Consider the following 24,190-nt stretch of genomic DNA (forward strand, 5'->3'; position numbering starts at 1 on the left):
CACGTTTAATTCAACATCTTTGCTGAACAATTTGATTCAACAGGGTGGTCTTTTTTTCTCTTTCAGCAAAATCACTTGGGCTAAAATTGATTTTCTGACAAAATTTAGTTTAAATTTACAGGATGTGATAATTTTTACACTTACTGGTGCAATATTAAGTTAGATATTACAAATTCCCCTGTGTACAAACATCGCTTTCCCACTGAGGTGTGCACTCCTTTGTGTTTTCATTTGGCTCTCTAAGGCAGGCTTATCAGTAGCTGAGTCAGAGAGAAAGAGGTTGATCTCTGTTCGTCTTAAGAGCGGGCCATCTGCAGCCAAGCAGGTCACTATGTTAGGCAGACCCCATGTGACTTCAGCCTGCTCTCTAGGCTAATCCTACTTTGTGTGTGTGTGTGTGTGTGTGTGTGTGTGTGTGTGTGTGTATGTGTAAGGCTGTCCTTAACATGAGCTTCTGTAGCTGCACAGACTTGTACACACACACATCCACACAGGGGCCAGATAAAGCCAGGAGCCAGTCAAAACAGTGTTTACGGCTGATCTGGTATCCTCCAGATCTACTGGCTGTCTGATAACCTAAGTGACATATGACCCAATGATGGGCCACATGGCTGAAAGATACTGGCGTGTAGCTCTAACAGGTTTACTTACGTGCTGGTTGTTAGAATGCATGTATGCATGTTTGCACGTCTGTAGGCATCTGAAGTGATATGTGTACGTGTGAGATCTTGTGGCAGACTGCACTCGGCTTGTGTGTTTATGTCTGTTTGTACTATTCTGTTCCTTTCTTTGCATGCAGTTGTATGGTTTTAAACGTGAGTGTGTGTGTGTACACATGTCCCTGGCCCTTCGAAGCAGAGGTTAGCAGCAGGCTGCTCTCTCTGATCAGGTTACAAAAGTGGGTGTGTTCCCTCTCTCCTCTGTCGCCTGCATGTCTGCCTCTCCCTCTCTCTCTTTCTCTCTCTAACTCATTCTGTCTCTCTCGCTTTCTTCTCTCTCTGTGTCTCTGCCTCTCTCTCCCTTTCTGGTTTCAGAGGCCTGTAGCTTGCGTCATCCAGGCTTCTTCCTTTGGCACCACTACAGACCACCTCTCTCTCTCTCTCTCTCTCTCTCTCACTTGTCTGTGTTCCTCCCCTTCCCTCTCTTCCTTTCTTCCACCCATCTCCTGACAAGGAGCAGCCCTGCAGCTGGTCCACACTCCCTGCAGGAGGCTGAGAGCCATGTGACTCTCTACCCTGACCTCCTCCTCAGCTGAAAGCTGGCCCACCAGCCACCAACCCAGCATCACGCCTGTATTGCTCGCCTGGATCACAGCGCACACACCTGAGATTCTGTCACTCATATATTCATCCACACTGACCAGCTGGGTTCAGTGAAGTCTTTCTGACATGTATTCTGACCCAGTACCCCTGTTCTCACGTCTTAAACACAAAGATGCACACTCCAGTTTGTGCAAAGATCCTCACTCTGGCATCTGTCTGATGTTGCTCAACCCTTCTCAGCCACTTCTAAAATAACTTTGCAATGTGCTATGTAAACCACTACACCATATGCTGGATGAAAATTCACAACTAACATTCACACAGTCAAAGACCATGCTGTGCTGTAGTAAAATACAGCCTTGTAGGAAAATACCAATTTGAACAAGCAGAGAAAATGCAGTGCCAATGTCTTGGGTAATGCCAGCTAATAGATCTGGACAAATCTGGGTGTACAGCAACTATTATATGAGTAGAGTGACTGTTGTGTGGATTGCAAAAAGACTCACAGGGTGTTTTTTGTTACTTTCAAATATCACATTCACTCTCTTTCTGTTGCCCCAAAAAGTTTTGACTGAGGAGCACATCTGATTTCTTGTCACACTTTCCTCAACGACAGCTGTTGTTTCAACAGTATATGCATGATCTTATCAGACACAAGGTGCCAACAAATAAGAGTGGTTTAACCCCTTTATCTTTTTACATGTGTAATGTATACAAAAACTTTCTATCAACACTGATCAACAACATCAAAATGGTAACTGTTGCTGTTTGATGTCCATAATGACTGTGACCAGGTGTTTACTATTTAGTGTATTTTATTAACATGTCTAAGTTTGAGGTGCATGCACATAGCTTTACATGTTTGTTGTCTTTCTCACCTTGTCTTTCTCATGGGGCAACAACCGGACAGGTGGAAGTGATTCCAGAGACACTGTCCCGGTTCCGTCATCCAGGGAGCTGCTGCGGCTGACTAGCTGGAACAGAGGACCTTGCTTGACCACACGTCCATGGGCCACGGCCCTCTTCAGGGCCACCCTCAGCTGCTGGTGGAAGAGGCCGGGCCCCATGGAGCCGCTGCCTGACAAGTAGGCCGCCACATCAGCCTGGCACTTGAGAAAGCGCTCAATGTTCTTTAAGCTGGAGCCGCCAGGCTCATGGAGCCCCTCCAGGGCCCGCTTGATCAACTTGTTCCAGTCGAGTCCTGGTTTCTTCCCCGAATGGGAGTGAGAGCTACCACTGCCACTGCTGCTGCCACCTCCTCCCCCTCCACCGCCTCCACCACCTCCACCACCTCCTCCTGAGCTGCCACTACCTTTGGGCTTGGGCAGAGCCAAGCGCCCTGGGTTGTCAGGGTCCTTGTAAGAGTTGAGACCTTTGTTGGTGACCTTAAGAATGGTACCATCCTTGACACTAAGCTCTAACTGCTCCAGAACCGTTTTGCGATCCAGACCATGGGACATGGAGACCGCATTGCAAATTCGCTCCTCTGACGGTCTCTGCTTCTGCTTCTTCACCTTCTTGATGGCCTCTAGGATCCATTGGGTGTACATTGGGTTGGCCAGTTTCACCATGGCTGCGGTCTGGGTGGGTGCAGGGGGCCCTAGGCCTTACCGCAATGACCACACACAAAAAAAGGGACTGTAAGCCAAGGACACACCTGGCCTGCGCCGTAGCGCCGCCGCCTCCTCTTTTTCTTCGCCCTCTGCCTGCGTACTATCCCTTGTCCTGTGGTCGCACAGAGAGTCCCTCAGAAGCTGAGTATGAGCAGCACGGTAATGAGCAGCTGACCATAGCACAAACCCCCCGAGCCAACCCTCCACCCTGTAAAATGCAGCCCACCCACCACCCACTCCCAACCAGGTGAAAGTTCCTGGCGAGAAGCAGGGGGAGTGGAGGAAGTAGCAGGTCTATTAGCAACTTAAACTTCCACAGAACACAAAGTAGGGTAGAGCAGATCTTGGTGATAAGAGGGGCTTTCAAAAAATAAGGTGTTTCCCACTTTGTCGCAAAATACCTACACACGGACAATAAAACTGGTTCAGTCAGTTTCCTGCCGCTGGCAAACTAGCCGAATCTCAATGCAAGCTGTGGAAGATGATCATGGTCTCCAAGACATAAAATTAGTGTTTCAATGATAAAGGTGAGCGCAACACAGTAAATATGTTTTCTGTGGATTATAACATTCCACAAGATGGGGACTTCCACTGCATCCACGATTCCTTGTCTTTACTTGTTTTCTCTCGCTGTCTTTTATTCTTCCAGCAGTCTAGGCTTCTCAGCTCTGGGACGGAACAGATATCTCACCCCAGGGAGCAGCCACGACTGATCACCTTCATGCTTATTGCACTTCGGGTGCTGACGAACCCTGCACAAAAAAAATAAGAAAACAACACACAGAGACAGAGGTTAGCGAAACCTTGCAGAAATAAGTGAGACCTTTGTTAAGTGGGAAAAATATATGACAATGAAATTAAGTCTTTTAAAGATGAGAGTTTTAATTAGACGCAGATCACCTTAGAAAAGGTGCAGCATTATAAACAAAACTGGGACATCATATAGTACCCTAACACACATATATAAACAAAGCCATGCATGCTTTTAGAAAGCACCATAAGTTTTGGCCATGCACTAGTAATACCATGCAAATTATGAAGAGGAGAAGTCCCTTAGCTGATACACCTCCTAACAGCTTATGAATCTATGGTTTGGTATGGTTTTGTAAATAACCGTGCAATTCTCATGTTACATAGATATCACAGCCCAAACAACTGCCAGAGTAGTACAGGAATCACAACAAACAGACAGGACCATAACCTCTAACAACCACTGGAGATGGCACAGATGTGTCACATAATGATGGAAATGATGAGGTATAACAGGGTAAACAACACCATCCTAAAAACTGCACTAGCAAGTTGACCAGTGGGCTAGTTGGGTTGCTAAGGTAAACATGATGCAGTCAAAACACAGACTGTTAGCAAACATTAGCTGAGAGGCTAGCTAAAAATCAAAGCTTAGCCAATTGTTGCAATGCCAAACTATTTCCTGCGGTGCTGTTTACTCTCACTGATATGATATTATGTAGATAAGTATCTGACAACAAGCCTTCCCGCTAACTGCTGTTGTTTAGCAAGCTAACGTTAGAAGCTAGCCAACGAGCTAGCGTTACGATTATGTTACTAACGTTAGTCGCTAACCCGAAACGTAAACAGCATGAAACGAGCGGTTAGCCAGCGCTCCAGCTCAAAAACACAACGTATTCCCCGTCAGTCTGTGTTTCAGACAGCACTAACCACCACACCGCAGCAAACACAGCGAATAATCTCATTTTGAATGTCATTCAGATATTAACGTAAGATCGCGGCCTTGTAAAAGGCACAATGCAACTTGCAGACGGCCATCTCGGCTAGCGGGCAAGTGCAAAAAATAAGATATCACAGCGGCGGATTCTGCAGTATTACATGTTCTCCGGCCTCCTTCTCAGCCTGTGGTATGGGCGAGGAGCCTCTGCCCGCTTAGACGCGTCCCTACAAGCGGTCCCCACCTCGCTGACTTCCTCCCTCCACCAACCGCCCTCCCACGTAACGCTACAGCCTGCGGTGCGGTGAAGACAAGGCCGCTGGAGCGAAGTAGCTAGGCCTCGGCTCCCCCCTCCGTACCCCCCACCCACCTCCGCGATCATCATCCCTCCGTACCCCTCTCTCCCTCTACCTCTCGCGGTTCCCCAGAAAGCCCGAGCTGGTCCGGTTCTGGTTTCCGAGGGAAGCTCGGGTAAAGCAGACCGTGTAAAAAATCTCATATTCCCCCATCCGGTTTCCGCTGCTACTCACCGGAATTTCGTGTCGAGCCGCCGAGGAGAAGGTGCCAAAACCGTGCGAAACGGAGACAACAACAAGCCTAAAAATGCAGCCACAGACCAGGGGTTCTAGAGCCGACGCCATCTTTGAGTGAAACAGGAGCACGGCTGGTGGGGGAGGGGGGAACACTGAACCGTCAGGCAGGGCCAAGGGACCGTCTGCATGGTGCGAGGCGAAGATCTAGGGGAAGAAAAATTCACTGCAAGGCGCGGGGGGCGGCGGCGTTGTGCTGTTGCTATGAGAGGGGTGTGGATATTGCTTGAGCACATGAAATGGAAGAAAGGGACAGATGGTGGTGGTGTTGGAGGAGGAAAAAAAAAATAAAAAGAGAGGATAGGTGTTCTCGCATTCTCTGCTGTACTACAGCTACATAGGGGGGATTCAAGGGAGCGTCCGCATTTTGTCCAGCAGTTGTAAAAAAAAAAAAAAAAAAAAAAAATCAAAGCCAATGAGCGTGCCTTAACGTTAGAGGGTATTTAAAGATCAAAGTGAGACACCCCACCACACTGCAGTCTATTGTAGCAGCTGTGTGTTTTTTAAGCTAAAGATGGGAAGAGAGCCACACAGATCCAGTCCCCAGAGATGATCAGATGTTGCAGTGTGTAGCTATCTGGAGTATTACAGTACATGATAAAGCATGTTATTATCTGTCTATGCAGAGTAGTCTCCAAATGCATTGCTCGTCAGACTGTGAAACTGAGTATTATCTTTCCAGCAAAGAAAACTATTATGTAAACTGTCTGCAGCCGATCCACTTTGTTACATTTCATTAAATGACAGCTGAGTCTAACACCTTTTCTTCTAATTTATGTTTGGAGAGAGAAGGCATTTTTTTACAGCTCTCAGTGCAATATAAATTACAGCATCTGGTGACAGATGGAGGCAACATAATGTGAAGGTATCACATTTGAATCTGCAGTGTGCTCAATTTAAAAGTGATTTGCACTTAATATATGCAAGTTATGGACACTTTATGTTTAATATATGTTGTAGAAAATTAAAAATTACAACATTAAAAGAAATAGCCATCAATCTTGTCTCAGAACACACAGAGTTCTACACAAGGGTTGATAAAGTATCACGTATAGCCCCATAATTTATGAATCTGCCTTGGGGAAATTTGAACAACTTAAGTACAGCATTCTTACTAAGAAGAAAAACAATCAATAGAGGAAAACTGATTTTGCAGCTTCAATTTCATGATCATAGTGATACAGAGGCACTTGTGTTGGAAATCTGGCAGCAATCTTCCTTTTCTATTACAGGCTAACGCTGAAAGCTCCCTAGGTGGAAATTAAATTATCTGCAGCTTTGTGTAAAATGATGTGTACGGCAGTCCTCAGAGACAGATTATAGAGTGTCTTATAGGGAGCAATTAGACCTGAGCTTTTCCCATGTTAGAGGTGTCTTGTGAGAGGGTGAACTGCTGTCAGCACAGTGGTGATCAAATAAAACCAGTAAGGTCACATTTTACTTGCTGTTTATCTTGCACTTCTTCAGGGACAGATAAATCACATTCCAACGACAAGGCACTAATTATAATTAACGGCAGTGTTATTACACAGATAAATAGTGTGAAGCGTTAACACATGATCGGCTATTAGTACGCCTCCTGAGGACTCACATATTACATTAGTGTGTACAGTAGGCCGACTAACAGATGGACAGTACTCAGGAGAAGCTTGCACCGCATCTATCGTTCCCGGCCATGAATAAATAATGTTGTTTGCCATGATCTACAGCAGAGGCCATGTTCACTAATACACAGCAACAGAAACAAACTACCCGGGGTTGGGGTGGAGGAGCAGGGAGTCATTTCACTGTAATTGTGATAAGATCTTATTGATTTTCAGTCAGAAAAATGGAGGCAGAGGCACAACTTGAAGACTTTTACTTATTCCAAATGAGTGCTGTCAACTTCTACAGTAATTGGAAGAATGAGGGCAGGGATGTAAAGGAGGGAAAATTCATTTTATCTTTATTTACAAGATAACTTATCTTTTTACTAAATATTACAAATTGTTATAAGATATTACTGCATATGTAATTGTACACAGTATAAAAGTCATGTATGCTGCATGAAAGCATTTCCAAATAAGGAAAACATTGACTGTCATCTTCTGTGTTTATATTGTTAAATGTAATATTGTTGTCTCCTGTCCTAACTTTCATGGTTTTAATGTCATGTGGGATGTATGTTTGTTTGTTTTTTGTCCTGATGTGTGTTTGATTTTATGATGTTGCAAATGGAGCTACTGAGATGCAAGACAAATTTCAGACCTGTTCTGACAATAAAGTATCAATCAATCAATCAAAACATACAAGAGCTGTAATGATGCGTCCATTAATTAATTAGCTGATCTATGGAAAATTAATGGGCAGCAAGTCTGTTGTTAATTCATTAGTCATTTAAATGAATGGTTAAGTATTTTGGAGATCCAGTGCTGGACATACTACATTTGGCATTATATTATTATTATTATTAAAGTGATAACAAGAGCGAATGAGAAGTCAACACAAGTAAATGACTTAGCTAAAAAACAATAATAATAAATAACAGACAATAAAAGAATATGGTTGGCTATTTATTTTTTATTTTTTTCCCCTTAAGTTTTCTCTGACTCTAATGCTCTCCAAACACACTCCACCATACCTATCACTGCTCTTGCATGTTCTGACCATGATTACTCACTGATGAACAGGTTAAGGTAAACTCCAATGCCATGACAAAAAGTAGCGCCCCTACTACATACTGACTGTTGGCACTAGATCTTTGAATCATTTTCCCCTCATGTTTGATTTTTTTTCCCTTTTTTTTTCGCCTACAGGAAGATCTGCCAATGTGGTGATCCACTTAGGCTACTTATTGTTCTTTCAATAAAACTCAAACTATACAGCCAGCAGCAAGTTGGCAAATCTAACTGAAAGCATATGAATAGTTCCCTAAATGTTGATTTATCCTGAAAAAAGTCAATAATTCTCAGGTTCCAGATTTTCAAATGTGAAGATTTGCTGCTTTTCTCTTTGTAATTAGATATCTTTAGACGAAAGAAGCAATTCTGAAAATGACACCTAATAGGAAATTGTGACTGATATTTTTCACTTTTTTGATGTTTTACCCATTTAAAAATCAGTTATTGCATCCCTAAATCATGCATCTATGTTTAAAATATATTTTTAAAACAGCAGAACAATGAACTGTTTCTGATCATCGATAAGGTTGAAAAAAAATAGCACTGGGTAATACTTTTTGCCCCCACTCACCCACAAATGGATGTTTTGGTATGAGACCCTCGGCTTGTGCTCTATCTTTGGTGGAGAAAAGGAGGCAAGTAATCCTTAGCTTCCTTTCATCCCTTTAATCCCTCCTCTTTTAATTTCTATTCGCTGAGCATCCACCTGCTAGGGGCCCTGAGCCCCCAGCACCAGTGTCCACCTGCCCCCTGCAACCCTTCCCTCTCCGACACACACATAAACACACACATCCCGTCCACCTGATGCACAGCAGCACCTCCTGCTCTCTGGGCCTGCTGTCGGGCCTGCTGGCTCTTGCTCTGCTCCACTTCTTCCTGCCTCCGGTTTAAAAGCTGGTGCTTTGCCAAGCCAAATAAACTTAAGGGATCCATTTCGCTCTTAAAAAAAATAATGCTACAATTACCATTCTTGTTTAGTTGTTGCTGCTGTTGTTTTTGTTACAACGTTTTTAATTGGGAGCTGGCCAGTTTCCACGCAGCCTATAAATAGGTTTTACTGTTGTTTTTATGCTAAATCATTTTGCAGTCAGTTCCCCTATTGTGAAACGTGCTTAAAATAGGATCTGATTGATTGCCTGTTTAGGTTCAGTTAAGGAGGATGTTTACATATTGCATCCAGCCGAGGGGACGTTTTCCAAGTAAACAAGGCCTCTTGACACATAACTTATCCAAAATTAACCCATACTGAACCCGTGGCAGTTTCTGTATTGTGGAAAAGGCAGGTGTATATGGGGTGAATTGATGAGAGCTGAAAATAAAACATTATCTAATGGAAGTCTGGAAGTGACTCAGCTGAAAGGAAAAATGGGAAGTGCATCCTCTGGAGCTAATGCCTTTTACTTTATCAACAAAATAAGGCAATATGAAAGTTAAGTGCAGCTGTGACTAATTCGCAGTCAATCTGTGCCACCACCCGTGCACACTACATTTCTGAGTTCCTGTTTTTTTTGGGTGATGACTGGAGTGCTGCGCTCAGATAGCCAGGCAGTGTCCAGGACTGCTTTTTTTGTCCGTGTGAAACTAGCAAGCTTCCTGCTGTGGCTGGCTAGCTGCCAAGTCCCCAAACTCCAACCCAACCACTCCCCCCCAACCCAAACTCCAACTCCAAACCCCTCCCATCCTGAAAAGCGCTGAAACATACAACGGAAATTTCCAGGGCCTGTCCGCTCAAGAGCATGCCCCCACCCGTCCAATGACCCCCACCATCATCCAAACCCCTCCTCCCACCCTCCCTCCTTCCCTCCCTGTGGCCCCTGCTCCCTCCCCTGCCTTGAATCCAAAGGGACAGGGAGCAGCTGGAAGGTGAAGTGCAGCTTGTCGGCGTTGAGCTGAAAGTCCACCCAGACACCTCTCGTGCTCCTTCCAACTCCTCCTGTCTGAAAACACCACCTCCTTCACTTGAACCCAGAAGTGCTTAAGAGTACCGCAGAGTACACTTGTATGCCAGACATGAGCGGTGTAGAGACAGGGAGGGAAATGTTAAGAACTACTTTGTTTGACAAATCAATTGTCCTGCTGTGGTTAACAGTCGTTTTAAGTGTACATACATTTCAAGCAGGGGCCTCTGACAAGGCCATTAAGATGCACAAATAGCTCTGACTTTAACACTATTAAGTACAGCAGAGGAGGAACAAGTCACAGTAATCAATAGTGCTGAAGCGGGAAAACCCCTGACACATCTGTTTCTTAGTTTAGATTTAAAGGCAGGAATCATAAGATGGCTTTATTTAATCAGATAATCTCTTTGAGATCAGGTTTAAAGACAGACCTGAGGGCAGGAATGTTTCATGGTCAGAGCTACAACCATCAAGCAACAAAATATAATGAATAAAAATAATCATAGGAGTCCTGAAAACATCCGGCGGTAAAGCTTTCAAGTCTAGCTTGAGGGCAGTTTGTGGTTCATTCCATTTAAAGGATGCGTCGTACTTGAGAGTAGCTCAGCAAAAAACTGCTCACACGAAAGGTGACTGGCCCTGTCTGGAGCCAGTGTTTGGTGTGTCCTTTTTGGGCTACTGTAGAAACAACATGATGGGCTCAGAGGGAGAGAACCTGCATCATATGTAGATGTAAACGGCTCATTCTAAGGTAATGAAAACACAATGATTCTTAGTTTCAGGTGATTATACACATACGAAAACATAGTTATGAATATTATTTTCCCACTTCTGCCAATATATCCTTCTTAATCCTATACATTGTACCTTGAAGTGGAGGCAAGCCAGTAGGAAATGTTTTACAGTCAAATAAAGGAGGACTAGTTCATAATTTTGTCAAATACACCCTTTTCCTTACTGAGAGTACGGTAAATGTATGGAACCAGCAGCATTATCTTTGCTTAGCATAAAGACTGGACAAATGGGGAAACAGCCAACCTGGCTCTTTATTAAAAAAAAGCTCATCTATCAGCACCTCTGCAGCTCATTAATTAACATGTTATATCTCATGTAATCCATACAAAAGCTGATATGTAAAAACTACATTTGCTGTTTTACAAAGAGCTGTGCACTGCACTACTTTTTGGCTGGCACCAGTTACTTCCTGGAGTCTGGTTGCCTGGCAACTGTCTTGGTCAAGAATAGCCTAGTCTGACACACAATCCCCAGTAAAGAAGCAAATTGTTGATTTTTTTCTCACCTTTTGTATGACTCAAATAAACGAGATATATTGTGTTAATTAGTAAGCTCGTAAGCATATTTGTTTGCCTTTTGACAGAGCCAGGCTAGTCGATCTCATCTAAATTACTATTCCTTTTAATTCTGTACAGTAAGCCTAATCAGATTTTAAAGTTTTGGCAGACGTTGAATTTTGAATGACAGTCTGCTGTCAAGTTGTATGACTTGTCAAGAGTGATACAATACCGTAAAAAAAATTGTAATAGCATAGTGGTCAGAGCCAGATGTAGAGAATACCATGTTTTTGATCTTATCTGCAATTATAACAACTCTATGATCAGGAGGGGATTCCTTCCACTGGAACAAATTAATATGCAGACTGAAAAGTCGGTTGCAGTGGAATCAAGACATGGTGAATTGTATCATCTGCATAAAAAGCTACATTGAAGGGGATACTGGGAAGAATGATGTTCGTCAATTAAGAATACAGGTGCTGTTGTACCTGCTAGGCTTTTTGCCTGCCGCACCTCCTCCAGTGCCTTCTGGGTCAGCTGCAGGGTCGTCAGCTGCAGCCACCGTTCACTGATGTTTCACCCCCTTTCCAGTACATCTCCTGGTGGCGGGGCAGTGGCTGTGTGGGGACGTCTCCCCACCACCCCCTGCAGCTGACCTTACTGGGGTGTATTACCCCACATATTCTCCCTCCTCCTTAGCCACCAGTGGCTAGCCTTGTCGGCCTCTTCAGTCAGCTCTTTGATGGCCCTCTGCAGCCTCACCCCTGAAACTCCAACCTCCCATAGCAGGTGGATCGCTGACCTCCCCACAAAGCCCCTGCATCTGATTTCCACTGCGTGGATAGTTGCAGCCCAGCCTGCCTCCCTGCATTCTGCTGCCAGGTCAGAATTTTGTATATGTTAAGTATAGTGTAAATAGAAATGTACCAGAATGGACAGCTCTTTGTGAAAGGTAAACATGGAACCAGTTGAGCGGGACATTATCTAGACCTTAAGACTATAGTTTGTTTTGATGGAATAGTTCGACACTTTGGAAAATATACTTACCCACTTTCTTGCCGAGAGTTAGATCAGAAGATTGATACCACTCTTATGGCCAGCGAGGTAGTGGAGGGTATAGGCAGATATTTGAGGTATAACCACCTCTTTTTTTTTGGCCATTTACAGTATACTCACATGTCAGCCAAAAAGCCTTTGGAATACATAGGAGCGTATACCCACTTCCTCCTCTGTAGCCTTCCCATGTACTTCGTAGTGCACTACTACTTCCCACTACACCACTGCTCATGAGTGTACGCTAAATATAAGGCTACCACCAGCAGCCAGTTAGCTTAGCATTAAGGCAGAAAAGACATGGGGAAACAGCTAGAATGACTCTGTTCACTTCAACGGTAACAAGATCTGCCTACCAAAACCTCTAAGGCCCCAATAAGTAATATTATTCTTTGAGGTGAATTCCCGACATGGAGAGCAAATAAGCATACCTCACAAAACTGCATAACTTTTTATTTGGGTAGAGATGAATATGTGATCTTTTTTATTCTGGATTGTAGGATTTCAGATTTACTCTCTTTCTTCCCTTCCAATACATCCCCACTTTTTTTCCCTTTGGTCCCGATTACATTTCTAGCAACAGTAGCCATTGTTTTGCTTTTTAATTCATTAACTAGCACAGTACCCATTCAAAACAGGCCTGTTCCGGACAGGCCAATCGCTTGGCCTACCGTATTGCTGCTTGCAGCATTCTTGAGAACTGCAAATCCAGACAACCTCACGCTTGACACTGCGCTTCCTTGGGCAATAAACCTGCCAGGACATAGTTGCATCCCTTAATAATGCTGAAGTTTTCACATCATTTGTTAACAGATAACTTTTGGGGATTGGGCTATCTCCAGGAACAAAAAGTTACATCGCTGACACTTGAAATGTTTGAGTTTGCTACATTGCTACATGGTAACTTCTCCAGTCTCTCTTTTTTCATGTATTCTTGACTTAGACTTAGAGACTTAGACTTGCTTTATTGTCATTCAACAAATACACCATCGGTGCACATATTAAACGAGATTTCGTTACTTTGGCTCCCGAGTAGACGCATAAATTATGTAACATGAGCGATGCAGAGTAAGCTAAACCCAGAATGCCGTTTGGCAGTGTAATTGTTAATAGGGATTTCCTCTCAATATACTGCACAGTGTGTACTTCTGGTAGTCGTAACACACTACTAGTAAATATGTCCCAAAGATCTCAAGAGCTCACACTCGACACTGCACTTCCTGGGGTCCTCAACAATACACCTGCCAAGTTTGAAGTCGTTTGGATGAACGATTGTAGAGAGAACTGAGGGACAGACATGCAGGCAGAGACTCCCACCATTTGGTTAGAAGCTGTGTATGGCAGTCTGGCAGCCTAATTCCTCTGGCTACACTCCAAGGCACAACCAGCAACCACTTTAGGCACACAACACCTAACCAAACAAACCAGACAAGCTGAGACAGCGTAGGGGAGAGCAGGGAGTGTCCACATAAACAAAATACTGTGCCTGATACCATGAAAGAGGCAACAATAGAGATTGGAAGGATAGTAATTAAAAGACACCGATGGCCATGGGCTTGCCGTTTTAGTTTCTGTTTTTACTGGAGGTTTTTTGTGCTTAAACAGAATCAAAGCACTTTTTCTTAAGAGTGAAAACGTTCATATGACCACACAACTGTCTCACAGAAACCATATATCATGACTTGTTTGGCTGTCTGGTATCCAGACCTCCCACATTACAGGCTCCTTACCAAGTCCAAGCCTCAGAGTCTTGGAGAACGGCAGCTCCGTGGTGTTTGCAGAGCAGGATGCACCACAGACAACAATGCAGCCTCCAGGACTCTCTCACACACACATTCCTGTGGGCCTGGTGGTGGTGGTGGGGGGGACTTAACCTCTGGAGCTCAGCAGGCTTTGTCTACTTCTCCCCCATCACCCCACCTCCACCCCTCCCAACCAAATGCTACCCCCACCTTTTTTTTTTTTTTTTTTCTTACCAAGTGTTCACTGACACAACAAGCTTTTCTCACACCAGAAACAGAACACGGACACCTCCTTAATCAATTCCATTAAGAGTCAGGAGCGAGATTTATGTCAAAGAGGATATGTTGGTTAATGGACGAGTGAACGCAAATGATGTGATTCCTTGATTTCATCAGTGTGAGCCATGAAATATATATTAAAAGCCGTTCAGTTCACAGTCATTTATATTAATGATACCACTTTCAGATTACTGCAGGGTAATGGGGGCAAAAAGTGTACATTCCCATGAATGATGAGCCCTTCACGGTCGTCGTAAATTGCATTACAGAGGCAGTAATGATCTGTGTTGTTATTATGTAAACTGTGGCGAATCAGTTATTCATTCAATATGGACCCTAATTGAATAATTAGATTCTTGTCTGTGTAAAGATATGCATGTTTGTCTCCCCCCTGTGCTACCAAGAGGCAACAGATGGAGCGTGTTATGTAATCATATTGATGTAAATTAAAATCACAGATTATCCTGAGAGACGTGTAACAAAGTGACATGCTTATACATATCACACTCAGGGCGATAAATACCTTCAGCCCCTTGGGATAACAGTATCTCATCCAGGTGACAATGACAGAGGGCTTGCTGTGTTTTTCATATGGAGAAAGACAACAGAAACTGCTGCTCGGAGTGATGATAATATCATGTCTCATCCATCCAGGTTTCCCAGCACACACACTTCCTGCCTGGAAACAGACAGCTACAGGGATGGAGTGGAGGGTGAACTCCCGGCAAATTGGCTTTTAGCCTTTTTAAATGTGGGATACATTTCAATCACTTTATTAGCTGATATAAATCTTAAAGGGGATATGTAATTGATTTTTTTCACGTTAATGGTTGTTTGCCTTGTATAGTTTGCTTTTCAACTGAGCCATGTACATTTAACATTTTATTAACTGGAATTGCACCTGCCACCTACACAATATGCCAATATATACAATAGTATCTTAATACTTATATATTCATAATTTTTCATTCATGAATATATTTTGCTCTAGAAATGGCAAAGTCAGCTTGTCTGTCAGTTGGTTAGTGACTTTAGCCCTGATTGAAATATCTCAATAACCACTGGATGTATTGCATTCAAATTTTGTATAGCCATTCATGGTTCACTGAGGATGAATCACACTGATCCCCTGACTTTCCCTCTAGCGCCACCATGAAGTTGACATTCATGTTTTAAGTGAAACGTCTCAATCTCTATCGGCTGCATTGCCATGAAATTTGGTACACTTATGCCCCCCTCAGGATTACATGTGGTAAATTTATTAATCTCTTAACTTTTCATCTGCCTCCATCAACAGATCAGAATTTGTGGTAAACTAATGGTGAACATTTTGAACATTATATGTGTTAAACATTAGCATCCTAACACTGTCATCCTGAGAATGTTACAAGTCCTTCAACCCCCACAATGTTCCTGCCCTCTAATGAACTGGTTCTCCTACCAGTGTCAGGAGATCATCATGTCCTCATACCTAAACATATGAATAGTTCATTTGCCAGTGACTCCCAAAACAACATGTGGACCATTTCATTGCTATTCTGTTGCTAGGGCAACAACTTTGGTCCCTGTTTACTTCCTGTCAGCTTCTGCATTAACATACATTCAAACAAGAAATACAAAGGGACCCATTTAGAATGTTTATGTTGTCCAGTTTGAAACGGTCTATATGACCATTAACACTTGCAATGTTAAACAAGTGGTTAACATGCAGGTTTAGGCACAAAATTACTTGGTTAGGTTTTTGAAAAGATGGTTTGGTTGTGGTTGAAATAAGTCCCATAAGTATGTTACATTAACGTAAGTACATCATGTAAGTAGGCCTCCTGGGTCAAAGTCCTATGTTTTTTTTTTTTTTTAACCATCCATCCATCCATCCATCCATCCATCACAACCTCCTCCCTACCTGTGTGAGCTGTTTATACACCAGCATCTCAAATGTTATCATGCTGATGTTAGAACAAGTCTTTGAATTGAACTTAACAAAATGACTTAAACCAGCAGAGTGATAAATAACTTCCATGGTCTAAGCACTGTCTCATAGCTGCTAGCATGACTCTAAAATTGAGCATAGCATTAGTTCAGGCAGGACACAAGTCACACTCAGCTCACATCCCAGCTACATCAGTTGATCTCAAACAGCTCAATCAACTGATGGAGCAGCTGATTGATGAAAGGGAGTCAGCTGATAGATCACATGGTTCCTTTGTATGTAACCAGTTGGCAAATCTCATTCAGGATGCCCTATTTAAACTGCTCTGGCCTGCCTACTGTTGCTGCTTCCTCTGCAAGCCATTTTGCAATCAACCTCCATTCCAGCTCCTCCTTTTCATGTTGTGTCTGACTTATCAATGTCATTTCTGTTTGTCATTGATGCTGCTCTGTTCTGTTCCCTGGGGGTCTTTGCTGCTGCTCTCCCTGCCTTAGGCTTTCCATGTAGGTGCATGGAAGGGCAGGGAGGTTTGCCTGTCTGCCTCAGACTTTCCTCATTTGCACATGGAAGGGCAGACTGGTGTGCTCTCTCTGCCTTATGGCTTTCCGTGCAGGCATGTGGAAGGGTGGAGAGGTATGCTCTCTCTGCCTTATGCTTTCCACTTAGGCACGCGGAAGAGGCTTTCTGCATAGGCCCGAGGAAAGGCAGAGGGGTCCCAGAACAGAGCCATATCGCCAAATATAATACTGCAAATGGAAATAAAGTTTTCTTTGATTAAAGTGTTCCTGAATGAACTCTCCATTTTGTTATCCTTTATATTTCTTTTTCTAATTATTATTTTTACTCTTACTCTAATTATCATTCTTATTGTATACTAGTGAAGCCTCAAGCTAAGCCACCTTGTGTCTCCCTGCACATATTCATCTTTTTTCACCACTACATCAGTTTGTCTCTCATAGAAAACAATAAAGTTATGTCAAAGCATGAAAGTAACTTTCAGCTCTAACCATCGTGACAGGCTCAAGTAACAGCCAGTCCACTCAGAGGCTGCCACAGAGCTTCAGTGCCAATGAACTTCCCTCTTTGAGGTCATCAGTCCAAGTAACTCAACTTAACCCCGCTGTGGCAGACACTCCAGCCTGCTGGCCCCTGAGGCTGTGAGTCCTTCCCTGACCCACAAAATCACAACATCCTCTTTTACTGCAGTTGGGGCCTGGAAGTCATCACTGATACTGGCAACACACAGGGAGCTCTGAGGTCATCAATAATGACTCCATTTACTTAACACCGACCCAAACACCTGCTCATTTATCATGGCTGACACATGTCAGCCTGGCCCATTGCTCACAGAGGAGCCAGCCACTGCAGATCTTGATCAGGTCACCTCCGGTTCGGGGGGGGGGGGCTTTAGTGAGTAGATTGATACATGGAAAACACACAGAGTTAAGTGCAAATAATTACACAGTCATGCTTGTGGCATGACTGGCTTTTTAGTGCAAAATCCTGGACGCTGACAAAGTGTGTGCATGGATGTTATTGATTCAAAATACCTTGATTGTACACGGTATATGAAGTGTTACTGATTTTGGTTGCATTTGGTTGGCAACTGGTGCACATTATTTTAACATTTGTAGGATTCTGTCCCATAAAAACAACAGTCTGTGCCACAGTGTGTGTAAAAGTCTGTCTTGATAGCAGCTTCATGCTGCACAGGAGTGTTTGTTTTTCACTGCAATATCTTGGGCAACAAACTAAAGGTTAAGCTTTTGAGAAACTTGAATATATAAGGGATGAAACTTTATGAATGCAGATGATTTCATACAGGGAACAAAGGTTCCATGAAAGGTTTGAAGATAATAAAATGAGTCATATGTCTTTCTCTAGAACACATTCGACAGCCATGAAAGATAATTTAGACTACCATCACCACAATGAGGAATGAGGGAGCATCTGATAAAGGTATGAGTCATTTGTTTTTTGTACGCAACTGCAAAAACCACACCCCCAAAAAACAAAAAACATTTACTGATAAACTGACAAACTGAGGAGATAAAGAGCACGCACATGCCTTGATATAAGTAAAGCAGATCTGGGGAGGGCCTTCTCAGGGCCTGTGTCACCTACCTGCACTAAAGATGTTACATTGTTACATTAAAAATAATGTTACATTAAAAATATCTAATTTACATGTTATGTTATGATAACTAACCCACAGATTCAAACAGGATCAGGAGCCAGGTAATAAAAAAACACTTTTATTATATACTATTATTTATCAGATAAAATAAATAATTGAGGCAAATCCAGCCATGTTTTCAAGTTGTCCATCTGTCCATCTGCCCCATTCTCGTGAACGATGATGAACAATGATAGCTCAAGAATGTTTTGAGGGAATTTCCTCAAATTTGGCACAAATGTCCACTTGGACTCAACAATAAACTGATTAGACTTTGGTGGTCAAAGGTCAAGGTCAGTGTGACCTTGCAAAACATGTTTTTAGCCATAACTCAAGAAATCAGACACTAATTGTGACAAACTTTCACACAAATGTCTAACAGGACAAAATTATGATGTGATGACATTTTATATTCAAAAGGTCAAAGATCAAAGGTCAAAACTTCACTGTGACATCACAGTTTTTCCCAAGAAACACTTTTCTGGCCATTACTTAACGTCATATCTCAGGAACAGAAGGGGAGACATTTGGTCAAATACTGCATTGGTGACACAAATCTTGGGTGTCCACCTTGAAACTGTGCTGATCGTATAGATTGCTGTGCTGCTGGGTTCAAGATGTATGTGTGAAAATTTTCAGCATCTTTGCATTCTCCATTTTTTAAAGTATTTCAAACTGTCATGGCAACAGAGGAGACAGGACAGGCATGGCTGTAAACTTTAACTACAGCTTGACTGATTTGTGGAGGCGTACAACTATGGAGCAGCGATTATGTATTCTGGCACTGTATTTACACTTAAAGTGCAATTTGTAAAGAAAAAAATATTTTCACTGTGAATTAGAAGATGGTCAGTAGGCCGGCCTGCACCCTACCATGGGCCAGATTTGGCCCACAGGTCATCAGTTGCATATCACTGATCTAACTTATGCCAAGTATTATGCCCATCCAGGGCATCTGGATGGAATTATGTTAATTCCTAACAACTAAACAGACCAATTTCGAGCATTTGGAAACAACTATTTTAGATCAGGGTGAGATCAGGGCATCAGTTGATCACCTCTGAGGACTATGAATGTCTCTACAAAGTTTAATAGCAATCCATCCAACAATTGTTAACATATTTTGGTGTGGACTGAGGCAGGCACTGCCATTTTTTAGCTTGTAGCGTGGCTAAAAATGACTTTCATCATTAGTATTTGATTTATTTATACTATCCTTTCTTTTCCTGTATTGGAGCTGAGTTTATAGCTCTTCTTAAGCTAAATCTCTGAGGCCCTTTTGTAGAACTAGTAGCAGCTGCCTTCAGTGCCCTTCAGCTCGATGCTCACACAGTTGAACACAGAGTCAAAGATTGAGCTTCCCTTCAGGGATTTCTTCAAGAAACAGCAACAGTTCTTGTCTTCCAGTTGCAAAGGCAGGCTACCTCCTTCCTCTGGAGACGCCACTGATGATGTGCTGGCTGAGTTGACTCCTCCGCCCAGCACTAGTGGGTCCCAGATGGACAAGTTTTTGATATCATTGAGCATTTATGTTTTAGGCCTACAGTGTAGAGCTTTGTTCTTTTTATACCCCCCCAGTTCCTGTGTCTACTACATACAGGCAGGGAGTGGGCCTGGAACCTTTCCCAGCATGTAACAGGCAGAGGGGAGGGAAACACCCTGGACAGGTCACCAGTCCAGTTACACAAGATGCAGACAGAGAGAGATAGCTCACGTCCATGCCCAGAGGGAAGGCATGTTTCCGGAATGGGGAGGAAACTCATGAACATGGGGAAACATGAGTTTGGACAGAGATTCAAATTTAGCAGAACATCCTTGACATGAGGCAGAAATATCATCTTTCCAGTATGTTTTCAGCAGTTTCAGTGTCTCTAATGATATCAAATAGTTTGGTAATTAAAAGATTTTAGAATTGTTGATACAAAATACAAATTCTGCAGAAATGTAAAACCCAGTTATACCCAAATGTACAAGCAATTATGAAATGTAAATATGAGAATTAGATAATAGATGGCTCATTCTCTTAACAGTGTATGCAACCAGGGGGTTAAATGTTTCAAAGGTTTCATCAACTTAATGTTTTTCTCAGTATTCTGCCATGTCATAGATGTAGACATCAGGTGGGATGCAGGTCACACGAACACCCCTCAGTATTTAGAACATGTCCATTTGCACCTCTCCCATAAATCCATGAAAGTAGCAGGGGACTTTTAACAAAATTAAAGACATTTAAAGTGTAAATCAGTGCCAAAAATACACAAATGAGTGCATAAAAATTCACCAGAATGCAAGGAATGAAGTGTCTGACACTCTTATTTTTGCAAAAAAAATTAAAAGATAAATAAATGAAATGAGATGAAATATTTGTGGCAATTAAGACTTCACATTTTAATGACTTTTAAGGCCTAATATCTATATATATCTAATATCTAAGTTAGGACATTTTAAATCTTTTTAAAGATCTGCAGACACCCTGATTAACACCACCAAATCTTTTACATAAATTCCAAGTTTCCTACAACACTGAAATCGGACAGTGATCAAATCTCTGTACATTTTCTTAGTACAGCTAAGTACTGTATGTTGGTACAGTTCATGTTCAAGCAGACGCTACTTTCCCTCACCTGAAGACACTCTTTTCTACATTGTATCAGTCACAGGTGACTCCAGCTCAGACATGCCCAGACAGATTAGAGATTTGTACAGGTATGTCAGTGGGCAGCTCTCTGTGTCCTGTGTAACATGCTACACTTCATACTGACACTACTGTTTGCCCTCACTCCTTTTACTAGTACCAGTATATTTTGGACACTCCATGTATGTTCAAATACACCATGTGATTGCGCCTACATGTTAATGCATTCATCTTATTTTCTATAATTCACCTATTGATGGAAGGGTCTGCAAGAAGGTGCTCCTTTCAAACTGTTAATATGCCCTGAAAGGTGTAATATATCATCGTCCAATGAATCACGCTGCAATGATTCATATGCACATCATTTTCATAAACAACGGAGACTGTGGTTAAGATAATTGGATGCCTCTTTCATGTGTGGTGTTGTTAGCCAGAACACCAACAGTGTTGTCCGCACCTGTGTCACAGAAGTCCTGTTTACCACACATCTGTTGCTTCCTGACACAACCAGGACGCTAGCTGTCTCCTTTCTCCTCCTCTGGCCTCTCCCTGCACGTGTTTACAGACAAAGCAGAAACCTAGAGACAGTGGCAACATGTTATAAAAGCCACTACACGTTCAGACATAAACTCACCTGAAGATGGTTACACACCAGGATCACTTGTGTATAGGACAATAGAGAACGCTCTCAAGAAAATATCACCCAATCTGACCCAGAATGAAGAAATATAATTCCCCTTTAATGTGACAGGAATCAAAGGTATTGCACTTGGTGCAGGTAAATTTGAGGCAACCTTTACCTGAGGATACACAGACTGACAGTGCAGGGATAGACACCACCAGTAAATGCATCAGTGTTAAATACTGACCATGCTATACAGATATTTTATTAAGCTTTAAAAGAACATTTCAATATGCATTTATTCAAAGCTCTTTGCAGAGATGCTGAGTGTACTGTATTGGAGGTCTGCAGCAATGGAGGGCGATGGAAATGCCCATGAAGCCAACTTAGAAAAAGGCTGACATTTATATAGAGATTGATCAAAAAATAAAAAGAACCTCTCACTGAAAAAACAACTTTTAAATATTGTACATTCCCTCCAGCTGCTGCAGTGAGGTTGAATCCTTTTTGATGGAAATGGTTCATGAGCTTGTTATAATTAAAACTCACCGATACTGTCAATCTTGATCAGTTTATTTGTACCAAAACTAAAGCATGGAATTTATTTTTCCAAATGACAATGATAATAATGTTAATTAATATTTAAAAAAAATTGATTTTTCTCCATGAACTCTTTCCTCATAATTCTGAGATGATAATCTCATTAATCAGTTCAGCTCACCTCATTCATTTTTCATTAAATAACAGCAGGATTTTCTTCAGTATTCTGAGAAAATTATCTTTTTAATCCAAAAAACATGAGCAAACATTTTCTTCATGATTTTTCCCAGAACCATGCGATAATGAGCTCACTGACTCAGAAAAACAATTTACAATATTATCTTGAGAATTCAGAATAACAAGAGCACTGTTTCCAAAGAAAACTTTTCTCAGAATTCTGAGATAATAATCTCATTAATTCAGAAGAACAGGGCAAATATGACTGCTTTACACCTCTGTGTAAATGTGCCGAGTGCATACTACATGATGAATGTCAGATTTCTTCCCCAAACAGCTCTGTAGCAAATCTATTGTACACCTTGTCTGCGTGCTCCATGCAGAGGCAGCTGCTGGGAGCAGGTCTGAGCCAGCCACAGCTGTAGCTGTAGCTTGCACACACACTGGGACAGAAAACCAAACTGAGAGTAGCTAGAGGGTTTCTTGTTGTTGTCCTGCCTTTGTTTGTTGCCCTCCTCCTGCTGTCTTTAGCACCATAGGAGAGCTGTGCAAGGCTTAGAGAGCGCGCCTCTGAGCATCAATAATAGAGGGCTCACAGCATCGAGCACAGAAAGGACCGAGGCGGTGGGACAACTTAATACCATTCAGCTACTAATTAACTAATTGAAAGACAAAAGTCTCTAAATCTGGAAGTACAAATAAGTGATTATGCCTCTTTGTGTCCGTACAGAAAGTGCTCATCCGTTTTAAAATGAGCCGTAAAATCAAGTTTACAGTGAGTGTGAAATCTTATGGCTCAGCCCCATATTTGTCAATGAGATCAATGCTCTCTTATTACGGACAGCAACAAGAGCCTATAAAGACTTGATTTATTGTTCTCTTTAACTCTTTTTTTTGTGCGGAGGAGTTAGATGGGCTGTAGGTGGTGAGTCAGTCCCATAAGGTCAATCACATGAAGCTGTAAAATGAGATGTAACCCACATTCATAAGGGCCCTGAGCAGAGGCAGACAGGGAGAAGAGGGAAAAGATATAGAGCAGGGGAGCTTCAGTGGAAAGAAATGGACTCCATTTTTGTAAGTCCTCCTCTCCAGCTGTCAGCCCGCTCCCTGTCCCATGGGGGGTTGCCACGGTGACAGGAGGCCACATGTCTTGGGGGCGTCGTTTTGGTCAAAGGACCCCATTGTTCTTGTGTTAAGCCGTCTTCACTATGCCCGTCTGCCAGGGACAGGGGCTTCGGCTTCACACCTCTCTCTCTCTCTCTCTCTCTCTCTCACTCACTCACTCACTCTCACACACACACACACACACTCACTCCCGCTTTCTCTCAGACACTGAAAACACACCCCACACCCACTTGTATAGTGGTGCAGCAGTTTGGCTGTACGCTCACACAATAAAACAGCCAGGTCACAAAGACTTCCAGTTACAAGTTTAAAAATCAGACCGCGAACAAGACACAGTCATTACATGGGCACATGACGCTATTAAAAAACAAAACAAACAGTAAATACAGGCACGCCTGAAGTGATTCCTGTTCAGCAGCAGCACCCAACAAAAGCCCCTTTGACACAAATGAATGTGCATCTACTAAATTATATTCACTCCCGACAATAACATTCATTCCTGAAACTTTCACCTCCTCGTACTTGATCAACTTCACAGCTGAGTAACTGACTGCAGTTCCTTAGGTGTGCCACCAGATGGCACAGTCGCCCCGCTGTGTCAAGCCAGAACTATATTAGTGTCTATATGACTCTGTCCATCAGTCTTCCAGTGGGGATACAGAATAGACCTTGGCACACACTGGGAGCCAGAAACCTCTGGTGTCCTTCAGCCAAGTGACTCTGACTTGATGTAAAAGGAGCGAGTCAATTACCCCGTGATGGATAGATTACAGCCATGCATCATTCTGGGAGCCAATTTTCCTATGTGAACTGAATTTGAAACTCAATTTGTTACTGCTCTCTCCGTTCCTCTGACAGATGGATGGAGCTGGTACAGACGAAATGATTTGAATCTGTGACTGGTGGAAT

At 42.6% G+C, this 24,190-nt stretch overlaps 1 protein-coding gene across 2 annotated transcripts in view; it reads right to left on the reverse strand.

Annotated features, from left to right (window-relative positions):
* kat6a (K(lysine) acetyltransferase 6A) overlaps positions 1–5,226 on the reverse strand; it is a 32,565-nt gene extending 27,339 nt beyond the window's left edge. For both annotated transcript variants that reach the window (XM_033619898.2, XM_033619896.2), the window contains exons 1-2: positions 5,093–5,226; positions 2,141–3,627 (exon numbers count right to left, since the gene is read on the reverse strand). In XM_033619898.2, the coding sequence (XP_033475789.1) occupies positions 2,141–2,833 (693 nt within the window). In that variant the 5' untranslated portion in view covers positions 2,834–3,627; positions 5,093–5,226. The remainder of the gene's footprint in view (positions 1–2,140; positions 3,628–5,092) is intronic.
* Between the last annotated feature and the right edge of the window lie 18,964 nt (positions 5,227–24,190).

Source organism: Epinephelus lanceolatus, chromosome 9 (assembly GCF_041903045.1).
Source record: "Epinephelus lanceolatus isolate andai-2023 chromosome 9, ASM4190304v1, whole genome shotgun sequence".
NCBI classification, from domain to species: Eukaryota; Metazoa; Chordata; class Actinopteri; order Perciformes; family Serranidae; genus Epinephelus; species Epinephelus lanceolatus.